At 29.7% G+C, this 13,222-nt stretch overlaps 1 protein-coding gene across 1 annotated transcript; it reads right to left on the reverse strand.

Moving 5' to 3' along the window:
• Positions 1–5,419: 5,419 nt before the first annotated feature.
• Positions 5,420–9,088, reverse strand: LOC112707882 (adenine nucleotide transporter BT1, chloroplastic/mitochondrial). Its single transcript, XM_025759892.3, has 3 exons — positions 8,080–9,088; positions 6,182–6,343; positions 5,420–6,078 (listed from the first exon to the last, which is right to left on the reverse strand). Exons 1-3 carry the CDS (start codon positions 8,665–8,667, stop codon positions 5,605–5,607), a joined length of 1,224 nt encoding a protein of 407 aa, XP_025615677.1. The 5' UTR covers positions 8,668–9,088; the 3' UTR covers positions 5,420–5,604.
• Between the last annotated feature and the right edge of the window lie 4,134 nt (positions 9,089–13,222).

The raw sequence follows: 13,222 nt of genomic DNA on the forward strand, positions 1-13,222 counted from the left end.
GCCAACCAGAGTGCATATCTCCTCATACTCGTCAGTATTGCCCTTTGCATCTTCCTTCAGTCTCGTCCCCCAGATGTAGCACTTTTGTTTCATATCATCCGGAATTTGATTTATTCCCCCCGGGGTTTCAAACTTTGCAGAACTTTCTCCCCCAGTCTCCCTCTGAATTTGTGGACTTTCGTCTTTTCCCTTTGACGCACTGCTTGCTAACTTTTGGACCAAACTGTCCAATTGTTCTAGCATAGTTGCAGTTTCTGGAAATTTTTCCCTTTCTGTCTCCTGCGTCGACGCCCCCTCCTGGCTTGAATCTGTCAATCCGAGGCTGAATGATGGCATCCCCGGATCTGTTTTAGGAACATAGGCTGCTGTCCGTGCCATCATCAACAGGGCAGCAGCGTCCTCGGCGTCTGGATGACTGCATCATTATGTATAAGAATAAGAGTAAGAATAAGAATATACGGATGACAAGCAAAGATTGATTTTAGTCTAATTAACTTACATTTTTGTTGGAGCTGGGGGAAGCTTGGGTGTTGTTTCTTGAAGTTGTTTGGGGGTTTCAGGAGTGCTGCACAGTTACACAAAATCGATCAGGAAAAGTATACACCCAAACTCTTAGCAAATATACACCCAAACCCTAAACAAATATACACCCAATACTATTTTCTTACGTTTCTCTAGCCCCTTCAATCTGTAGCATAGGGGTTGGTTCGGAATCTGTGTCAGTGGTTGTTTGCTGGGATGGCGGCACAAAAAACTGGATCGGGACTCTAAACAAGAATAAAAATGAAAGGTTAACAACGTATTTGAAAATAATAAGGTTATAAGGTTGAAATATTCTTGGAAAACTCACATTGCAAGCGCTTCCGACGGCGTTTGTTCCCTAACAACCATCATATTCGAATCATCCGGAGTCAACCTAAAATACACCCAAAGAAGGTCAAAAAATACACCCGAACAATTCAAAAAGAAGACGGGCTTTGTTTTTTGAGAACTTACATAATTGCAGTTTTTACTTTTTTTTGCTGCCTTTTTTTTCTTGAATAAAATAATAAAGGGCTTTTTTTTCTAAAAAAAATATATACAGAATTAGAAGTAGAAGTTATTAGAAGAACAAAAGTAACGGTTATTTGAAAGAGAAATTACATGCTCTGAGACGGCTGGTTTACACTACTCTGTTCTGTGCGTCCTTGAGAGGAAGGATCATCACTTCCCAAGTTCACAGCCGGTAGTCTAAAAAGATTTCATGTTATTCAAACGAAATATACATCCAACTTAGTAAACAAGATACACCCAACTTGATCCACAAAATACACCCATATTGTTTTACAGAATACATCCAAATCATGATAACAAGATTTTATTAAATAATAAAGCTTCTTACGTTTCAGAGGACACATAGCGACCTTCTGTCGATCGCAGGTCAGCCTGGTTGCCCCTGCGAAACAAGATACAATTATTAGCAAACAAAAGACACCAAAATATCAAATACACAGCCCAGCAAGACATACCCCTCTGCAGCAGATTTATGAATGTTTTCCCCTAGCAATTCATCAAGTTCGTCACTTGATATTTCATATGTCTCACTACATTTATAAAATAAGACGTTAACAAAAATAATTACGATGAAAGACCGTAGTATAGTTTACGAGGTACTGTACCCGTAAAAGTATTGATCTTCTTCAGGAGGTGAATCCTCCACAACTACTTTTTTCTTTTTTTGTGGTGTTCTGGGTGGAAAAAAAATAGTACCAATCAGAAATAAAAAATTAATTTTATCACAGAATATTAATGAAAGAAGTGCTTACTCTTTTGGTGTTGTTTTTGTTTTTTTCTTTTTCTTCTCCTTCTTCCCAGGTGATGATTCTTCGCTCCTATAAGTCAATAAAAGACACCTCAGTTAATACACAAAATCTTTATAAAGAAGCCAAAAGAAAGGAGTAATAATTTCAGGACATTACTCATCACTTGGTTCAGATTCAGATTCTGAATCAGAATCTGACTCCTCTTGCCTCTGTTTTCTTTTTCTTGAGTCCATTCTGCAGGCAAACAATTGTCATTTAGAACATACTAAAAATACACCCAAATGGATTCACGAGATACACCCAACTAAATATACAATATATACCCAACAAAGCAAACGAAACACACCCTGCTTAATAAGCTACATACACCCAACGTGGATAAACAAAATACACCCAAACCGAAAAAGAAATTACACCCAAGTATGGTACTTACTTTTCCCCTTTTTGCCGGGGTGTTTAATTCCCGAATCCTCTGAGTCTTCTTGAGCCTCAGACTCAGAGGTAGAAGTGTCACTGTCAGTAGTTTCTGTCTCCGAAGACGATGTTGAGCTCGCCTTCCTTTTTTTGTTTTTTTTATTTCTTGTTTTTTTTTGTTTTTTTTGTTTTTTTCTCATTTTTTCTTTTGTCTCTGCCAAATTCAGAATCCCCTGAAACATGAGATATTTTAGTTAGCACCATTCGGGTAAATAAAATACACCAACTTATTATTATTACTCACCAAAATTTCCTCTCTCTCTGCATTCATTCTTTTCACCAACTGCTCCTTAGTCCAGTTGGCAATCCATGGCTTTGGTGGTCTTTCAACCCTGTTCTTGCCTTTGTTTTTCGAAAGATGAAAGTAGATTATCATCAGGGCGAAGAGGCAGCCATTGATTGCCTTCTTCTTCTTCTCTTGATAGTCTGTTATGCCCTTGATCATGAAGGTCAAAACATGCCCCCCCCCCAGTTTCTCTCCTCTATGCCGTCCATCTTAAAAATTGGGACCAGGTGCACGGGCGATATTTTGTTTATCGTCGTTGGCAAAAGGAACGCCATCTGTATGTAGAGGATGAATATCCTCTTGAACATCAGGCGTTCCTCTTCGTTGCCAACGCCGATGTCCATCATTTCATCGGTAAGACTTTTGAGGGTCTTACCCTGGAATTTTCTATAAATTATTTTGTCATCATCAAAAAGTTTCTTATAGTCAACTTTCTCAGGAAATAGATCTCCTACAAAAAGGAAGACAACAAATCATCCAAGTCGGTTCAAATACACCCAAGCATCAGGTTAATATACACCCAAGCAACAACTTAATATACATCTATAATTTTGAGCTAATTACCTGTTGCATTGATGCCAAGTGCATCACCTATTTTTTTTGGGGTTATATGGAAAGAACCATATCCTGTCTTCAGTTTGTTCTCCCCAAGTTTGAAGTTGTTTGCCAGCTCCCTTAAGAGTTGGTGATCCACCCTCAGTGGTGGGATGTGCATCAACCCACCGAATCCAAGATCCCTCACAATCGCCTTCTTCTCCTCAGTCATGTTTCTGAACTTATCATTCAGGAGATGTGTGGCACATTTCAGGTCTTTAGTTTGGTTTCTTGCTGCCATTTTCTCTGAAACTAAAAATACACCCAAAGATATCAGTAATATACACCCATATATATATGACTCAGATACACCCATTGATAACAATAAGATACATCCATTGATAACAGTAAGATACACCCATATATATGAGTCAGATACACCCAAAGATATTCGCAAGATACATCCATTGATAACAGTGAGATACACCCATAGATATTATTCAGATACACCCAAAGATGTCAAAGAAGATACACCCATTGATTACAGTGAGATACACCCATAGATATTATTCAGATACATCCATATAGATATCAGTCAGATATCACTCAACTATGCTTCAATATCAAGCCACATTACAAGGTTAAGCAGTTTACACCCCGAATCTACGGAATAAACCCCCAAAAATCAACAAAAATAGCAGGAGAACTTAGAAGAACGACGTAGAACTTAGAAGAACGTCGTATAACTTAGAACAGTGTAACAAAGAAGCAAGTGTAATAGTAAACCCTAGAAGAACGACGTAGAAGAAAAGTAAAATATACAGTATTTTAATGGACTTACGTTGAGTATTCTTGGTTTGTTTTTTCTTCAGATTCTTCACAGAGAGGTTGATGGTGTTTTGATGCAGTTTTCGAACTACGATTTCTATATTTTGAAACTTGATTTTCGCTCGAAAATGAGAGGGTTTCGTTGTTTTGAAAGCACCTTGAGAAATGGAAGAAGTGGAAGAAGTGGAAGAGTCTGCCATACGTAACCGTTCGAATGTTGAGCGCGTGATTTTGACGCGCCATCTTATCTCTCTTCATGCGCGTGATTTCTGTTTGGGCTGGGCCAACTTGTTTGCTTGTAGGCTTGTATGTGTAGCAGGCCCGATTCTTAAAATAAGTTTTTTTAATTGAAAATTTAATTTTAATACATTCAATTAAATGTCTTCTTATAAGTAAAAATAAGATTTAATTACCGTCTCTTTAATTTTACTAAATTTGTAATTAGATTTTTTTTTAATTGGTTCTTACATTATTTTTAATTTTATAATCAAATTCTTTTCATGTCAAAAATATTAAAATTAACAAATATTTCTCTCAAAAATATGTAGTAAAAAATCTAATTAAGTTTTTAATTGTAGATATCTTTAATTTACGGAAAAATATTAGTCAACTCTAATATTTTTTATATTAGAAATGACCTAATAACAAAATTAAAATTAGTATAAGGACTCAATTAAAAAATTTATAAAAACCTAATTATAAATCTAGTAAAACTATGAAATCTAATAGAATAATTAAACATAATAATAATTATATTTTATTTTCACGAATTAATTTTGATATGCTATTGTGTAAAATATTTTATATTAATATTTAATTATATTCATTTTTTTTAAATCGGATATTTTTGTGATATGTTATTACATAATTAGTTGTATATGAAAATCTATTTTAAAATGATAATACATTAAAATTAAATTTTATAAATAATTATCTAAAAGAATGGTTAAATTTTTTTGGCTACTTTTCTCCGACTGAGATAATCCTTTATAGGTATTGAGTCATCTTTTTATCAAAAGTTCAAATTTTGTGTTCACATGATAACTTTTCCCCCATGCTGCTAGACATTAATACAATCTTTCACCATAAGAGCTTTTTAAGAATTCAATTTTCTCACTACGTTAAAGTTTGTTTAATCCATTTCCGCTGAGGTAATATTCATTAGATATTTTGTGACTGCATTTTTGCATTTTATAGTTATAGAAATAGAAGTGGGCAAGAAATATTTATAAGGTACCCACCATTATTTTTAGTGAGACATCACCAGTCACAACAATTCATAGGATTAAACAGCAGAAGATTCCTCAGAATATGATGTGCAAACCACCAATTATTAAGCTCATTCTTTGTTTTCCGTCAACTACATGCAGATCTTAAAGTATGTCACTCACATTTTACAAAATGCAAGAGGTCAGATATACTGTAAAGTTTAAAAGTAAGGTTAGTAAATGAGAAAACCAAGATACAACTAAATGCTCAATTGTAACAGAGTTGATAAACAAAAAACCAAAACCTTTATTCCATTCTCAATTGCTTAAAAATATGATCTGTTGGTAAAAAGGAAAATTCCAGTAATGTAAGAAGAAAACAAGAATAAGTTAACTGAATAAGCAAAAAACCAAGTATTCACTTCGGCCTCTTGAGAAAACAAAAAAAAAATCAGCACTTGACCTCATCATGTTATGCCTCTTCATCGTCGTCTACCAATATCCTCTTGCATGCTTCATAGCACATGAAAGAGATTCCGGCAGCCGGCACTAATTTCATGCAACTAGGCCCGAGCCCTCTATATAAACCGGGAATCCCTTCGTGTTCTAGTATGCTTGCAAGGGCATGAATCACATTTTTGTAAACTTGTCTTCCACTCAGAGCTCCCACTTGCATATGCTTGCGAGCCACCTCAAGTGGAAACGTTGCACTGCTTGAGATAGCACCGGCTGCCGATCCAATCAAAAGGGTTTCAATGTTACCAATCTTTTCTTGCTTAAAAATCTTCCGGTATGCTTTCCGTAAGGTGTCATAGGCAAAGTAATTGGTGGCAGCATACGGAATGACTCCAATAAGACTGGGGGCAAGGCCTCTATAAAGTTCCGCCGGACCCTCCTCTCGAATTATTTTCAAGAATGCATCGAGTAGACCGTTGTAAACACCTCTCTGCAAAGTTATTGACATGGGTTTATTGTTTTTCCCTTTTAGTTTTAGGTAGTATCAAAGAATATATATGGGAAAGCTAGCTCTTGTAAATTTATGTACATACCTGGATAGTTAGTCGAGTTTTGACCAACTCGAGAGGATATGTGCATATAGTTGAACTCACTCCGGCACAGGCACCTGCAATCAATGAGGCAGGAATAGGAACTTTAGGCTGTTCCCCGGGCTTTGGTGATAGGTTCTTGTTAACTGTATCATAAGCAAATAGCTGCAGAAAATGGGTAAAAATATAGTGAGACTCTTAAAAGGTATTATGCTATACTTGATTGCCGTTTGATGGAAAAAATAATAATCTTCACAATTAGAATCATGAATTTCCAACATAATAGTATAAAGAAAACATTTTTTCTATCTCTGGGAAATCAATTGTATACATGGCTCCAAAACACACACACACACACAGGAAAATGAGTAAAAAAAGTATAAAATTTCTATAGTTTGGAAGTTTGAAAATTCTGAGATTATATGCGTCTCGTCTTCTTGGAGCAATATGTATACAAAATTACAAATACTCTTCTCAATGGCATTGCAATTATGTAGGTACTTTGGCATTCAGTAAATCAAACTAAATTAAGGAATTGCATTGAATACCTAGTGTCTGGTTAGCTTGAAGCTAAGTGACTTGCGTTTTAAGAAAATATTTGCTAATTAGATCATAAACCATACATCATACTTAAGAGTTAAGACCAGGGTAATTAAGAGTAACTACCATTCATAAAACTGGTAAACATCTATGGGATAAAATGGGAAGTTTGGCCTCTATTTTGGGTGAAACTCATGATCTTTTTATAGGACTTTCTCTCTCAGGAATGTTGAGAGATTGGAAAACTACGATTCATTTGATTGCTTTTTCTTTTCTCTTCCTTTCCTTTGTTTTCTACTTCTGTATGGAGGATCTCTTGTCCTCTCATCTTCTTGTACTATTGTTCTTTCCTTCTTATTGATAATCTTTTTAATTTCTTTAGAAAGAAAGAAATGTTACAGATTTAGAGGCGAATACCTCATAAATATCACCCTTTGAATTCACAAATTAATTCAAGTGCATTAGTATGGTTGACTTATCAAATTTGACGAAACTTTAATGCACAGAAACCTGTGTAGCTTAAATTAAAAAGAACACAATTTAAGGGGTAAGTACTACATGGAGCCAATTGAAGATAGACAGCAACATGGAAAGCATATAATGGTCTTTTAAGCCAAAATCTTCAGTGAGTGAAGATCTTAAAGAGTGTGAACACTAAAAATTTTAAATCACATGAACTCACAAAAAAAAGGGGCAAAAATTAACATAAATTACATATTTAGATGTATTGTGCTTCAGCTATATGAAAACTTTTGTGATTCTATATCATAGCTTATAGACTCTCACTCAATTTCCTTCTCTCCATATAAAAGATGATGCATTAATCTGACTTTTTTTGTTGACACGACTGCCACAGAAACTAGTCTAGGAAAAGTTACTGTCATCAAATCATTAAGTAAAAATATGAGACTGAGTCTCTTTGGAGGAGTTTGATGGAATTTGAGTGAGTCCCACTTATTAGCTGTACACACGAAGTCTTTAATTCAATAATTTCATGGTACTATCCAAAACCATCAGCAGATTTGGGAATATACCATCCATGAAACTTAACATTAGCAGAACACAGACTTCTAATACGGTTCGTAGTTAGTACAACATTAGAAAAAGAAAATCCAAAATTTATAGCCTAACTCATCAGCGGTCATGATTATATATGAACTTTGAGCAATGGTAAAACATATTTATTACTAAATCTATGGCATCAAGAAATGCACAAACCAATAGAAGAGTAAACAAAAAATACAACACTTGGCATCAAAATGAACAATTGACAAGCAAATAGCTTTAACACCATATCAGGACAGTAATCAAATAACCCCAAAACTGAAATTTCAACCGAATAAAGCAAAAGTGTGAATTACCTCAATAGCCTTACTAGGTGCAACCCGAATGACATTAACAAAATTACCCCTAAACAACCCTGTCCATCCATCAGTCTTCATGATATTATGGAACACCTCAGTGGTGGAATGGCCACTGCTTCCAACCATCAAGTGAGTCCTTATAGTCTCCAATGGTGCCACTGCGGTTCGCGAAATAGCGCCTGCAATTGCCCCACTGAAAAGCCTCCTCAGAGAAGGGTTCCTGATCCTAACCTTCAATTTAAGGCCACTCCTTTTCTTCTTAGCCTTAACCCCTTCCTCCCCTTCCTCAAAGAACTGAACTTTCCCAAGACTCTGAACATACTTAACGTACAAATCATTGAAGGGTAGTTTCAAACCACCGTTGTCATTGTCACGTGAATCAGAATCAGCTGAAGAAGAAGGATTTGGTTGTTGAACACCAAAACCCATGGTACCCATTTGGCCAACGCTTGCAAACAAGCCTCCTGGGTGGTAATAGGAACCTTGTTGTTGTTCTTGGAGGTTCCATTGAGAACCCAAATTGGAAACAGAGAAAAAAAACCCATCATTCTTTTCGTCGAATAGTTGGTGTCCCTTCCTACCCATCAACCAAAATAAGAACCTTACGTAATAAAGTTTTGATTTTTAATTGATGGGTTTCTAGGGTTTAAGGGATGAGATGAGGGGCGGAAAAAAGTCTATGTCACAAACATGTTTTCATTTTTTTAAGGGAGATTGTGAAATAGACATTGTATGAAGGAAAGGAGAAAGAATAAGAAGAAAAAGAAGGGTTGGTAGAGAGAGAATGTGTTATGTGTGTGCGTCTGTCTTGCAATATCCTACGTTAGAAAATGGGAATTGGAATCTGAGATTTTGATTTTCTGTTGGGTGGAGACACTGAGCTTCAGCTTCTTATTTGGCTCTTTGGTGGTTTGAGTAGTTAGGTATTTTTGCCTACACTCCTTTCTCTTGCTGTGACCAAACCCTCGTTTTTCTATTATTATTATTATTATTATTATTTTACTTCTATGAAACGAGAATGACACGACAATATCATGAGATAATTTGCACGCCCATCAAAAAAATGAGATAATTTGCACACGGATATGGGATGAAAGCGGACGGTTCACTCGGATTAATTGAGAATGGATTTGGATCTTATAAGGTAAGGGAGTTGGTAAAATACTAAAAATAGTAAATTAAAGGGTTAATTATTATTAATTTTATAATTTAAATTTAGTTAAGATGTGTCTAAAAGTATATAATAAATTTATTATTAATAAAAAAATTTAAATATTTTTATTTAAAAAATATAAAATAAATATATTAAAAATTTAAAGGTGTATTTAGTTTGTATTTTTTTATTTTTATTTTTAGTATTTTCTATTTTTTAAATTTTGTTAAAAAATAGTAAAAATAATAAAATTCTGTTTTTTGTTTTCATTTTGAATTTTTATTTTTTTATAAAATTTAAAAAAATACTGAAAATAAAAATAAAAAATAAAAACACAAACTAAACATTTTTATTAAATGTTTTATATTTTTAATAAAAAAAATTTATTTTGTAATCTTAACATGTATCTTAAAAGCATATAACAGATAAATTCTTATCATTTTTATAAAATATGTGTGCCACTATTTAACTAATATATATTTTCGTACTCTAGAATAATATATGAAAATATATGAATTTTTTAATTAAAAAAATAAACATAAAACATATGTAGACATTATCACGGTAAATATCTTATAAAGTTATAATTAAAACTAAAATTTAGCGGTTTTTAATGTTAAAAACATTAAAAATAATTAATATTTTTCTTAACTAATTTGAAGTACATAGTTGAGTGGTTATTTTATTCATCTATTTAAATAAATATCAGAAATTTAGATTTTATCTTGTGTGTAATAACTTATTAGTTAGTAGCAGATTTTTAAATAGATCTCCAATCAACAGTAGATTAGTTCCAATTTATCGAGTCGAAAAATACCATAGAAAAAAAATAGTATTTGCCTTTGTCTTTAAAGCATAACAATTACTTGTTGATAGTAATATTTATGAAAATTTGTCTTTGTTAAAAATTATCTAAGACAATTTTATTTGTTGGTATCATATTCATTTTTGAAATTAAGGCAATATGATCAACGTTTTAACTTGTTAAAATTTTACATTTTATAGTATGATTTTTAAGTCTCCAAACTTGTAGATCTATATCATTATAAAAGCTACTAAATTAGTTAATATTTCTTAATAACATCAAAGAAATACTATCTTTAGTATTAGTTTATGTAAACAGAATCATAACAATTTTTATTGTTCAATAATTTATTCTATTAGAAAATAAATTATTATCACCAAGATGGGTAAATATATTTTTTTTAATTTTTTAGTATTTAGCAATAATTGTTATTAAAAAATAAAATAACCACATTATCTTACAGTATGATATATAAAATATTTTTTATTTTTAAATTAACTCTGATTAGTAACATAAAATTTAAAATATTTTTTTATTTTTCGTTCAAATTTAAATTTGAATTCAAAATTAATCAACAACTCATCTTTTTTAATTTTAGTAACAAAACCAAAATGAGTTAAGTGCAAAATATTCAATATTTAATAGTTGTAATCATTTAAATTTTAATTACCAAAAATTATATTAGAAATTAATTATAAATTAACAATCAATAATATATATATATATATATATATATATTGGTACGTAAATAATAATATCTAATTTATTTATTTTTTGACAAGACTAATGTATAATTTATTGAGAGTTAATTTATTGTCTAAAATTTTTTTATAAACTTTGTAGTATTTAAATATAATGACTTTATTTTTTATTATTTAATAAATTATCTATAATTTTCTATTATTTAATTAACTTAATTAATAATTTTTATTATTATTTTTCTACCAACAAAAGATCAGTTTATACTATTTATATATTTTCCAATATAAACAAATAAATAGGTATCTATAGTATTATGTTTATTATCCTAGATAATGGATAAAATTGTTTATTTTGTATGTTAAATAATATAAATAACATCTCGTATCTTAAATTTATTAATTTATCCATTAAGAGAAAAAAATTTATGCAATAAATCATATGTTATAAAGATTAAATGATTTATACATAAATTTACTATATGATATTTTTTACAAAAAATAAAAAAATATTTATCATATATAATAATTTTTATATATGCAATGCTATGTATATATTAGGATAATTTATTTTAATTATGTGAATAATTATTGTTATTTTTAGTTTTTATTATATTAGTAAATAATATTTAAAACTAAAAAGAGAGAGAAAAAAAAAGATAATTAGAAACTTTTTTAATTTGAGTAAAAATATTCCTTGTAAGTATATTCAACTTTTATATATACTAAATGTTATAATATTTAATAGTATAGTATCTATTCTATTATATAAAAATCGGATGTCTGCACTTAATAATGGAGTTGACGTGGCATGCTCTGGAGAGTGTTTCCCGATTTAATTATTTTAACTCATTCAATACAATTTATTACCATGACTTAATTATATCAGCTAATTGATTTGATCAGATATTTAAATATTAATATAATTTATTATAATATATATTACTTAATTAATTTTACTACATTAATTATAATTTGTTATATTAGTTAATTAATTTATTTATTTATAAAGTCTGAAATAAAATAAATAATTTATTGTTTATTCTAATTGAATTCATTAAATTTAATTATACATTATATACGAATTAATAATGATTTGTAAATCACTTTATATTATATATGTATTAACAAAATATTATATATGTCTTAATGTGTTAATTAAATATTATATATGCACAGAAAAATAAATACAAAGATGATTTATATAATATTAATAATATTATAGTAGCACGGTGATTTTTTTTGTTTTGATATCATATAGTATTAATAATGATAATATTATTATATAGTATTATATAAACTTTCTAATATTAGTATAGAAAATTGGAAAATTATTTCTTATGGCAATCATTCTTAGTAGAATAGTGTGTCCTTTATATAATATTGATAATTGTTGCTTAATTTAAAGTAATTGTATGTTAGTATCTTAAATTTATTTTCAATAATGACCTAAATAGATAAATCTAATTGAATTGAATGATTATATAAAATAATTTATATTATTAATATACTAAAATTAAATTTATTTTTTTGTACAGAATTTTATAGGTAAATTTTAGGGTAAAAAACTCAAATGAGCCAAGGGGAGCTCATTTTTACCCAAATCCGCCAAAACAAATTTTGATACATCAATCCACCAGAACACATTTTTATATAATTCGAATCAATAGGATTCGAATTAGCTTTGCACATAATTCCAATTGATTCAATTCGAATTATGACCAAATACTCTTCCTACGTAGTTCGAATCAATTAGATTCGAATTAGGCATGCAATGTTCGAATTATATCAATTCGAATTACATGGAGTACGTGGTTTAGGGGAGTTCGAATCGAGTTGATTCGAATTACAAGTGAATTCTCTATAAAAAAGAGTTCAAATTAAATTAAATTAAATTAATATTTAAATTGAATTCCCTGTAAAATTCTAATAATTTTAATATTTAAATTAAATTTTAATTTAATTTTTAATATTTAATTTTTTTTCAATTTTAAATGAATTTAGTATTATTTCAAAGTTAAATGTGACATAATAACTAGTATATTTAAAAATTAATATAATATTTAATTTTAGTACGTAAATAAAATTGATCTATTAATAATTATTAATATAAAAGTTTCTTATTAATTATTTAAATTAGATTTAATAGTAAAATAATATTAAATCTGTTTAAAATTTTTTAAAATTAAAATAGGCTATTTAAATTATTAAAAAATAAATTAAAAAATTAATTTAAATATTAAAAATTAAAATAATACTTTATCGTATAATGTATTATTTATACTCTCTATCTTTCTCCTATAAAGTATTATTTTAATTTTTAATATTTAATTTTTTTTCAATTTTAAATGAATTTAGTATTATTTCAAAATTAAATGTGACATAATAACTAGTATATTTAAAAATTAATAAATTTTAGTACGTAAATAAAATTGATCTATTAATAATTATTAATATAAAAGTTTCTTATTAATTATTTAAATT

The sequence above is a fragment of the Arachis hypogaea genome, chromosome 8, assembly GCF_003086295.3.
Source record: "Arachis hypogaea cultivar Tifrunner chromosome 8, arahy.Tifrunner.gnm2.J5K5, whole genome shotgun sequence".
NCBI classification, from domain to species: domain Eukaryota; kingdom Viridiplantae; phylum Streptophyta; class Magnoliopsida; order Fabales; family Fabaceae; genus Arachis; species Arachis hypogaea.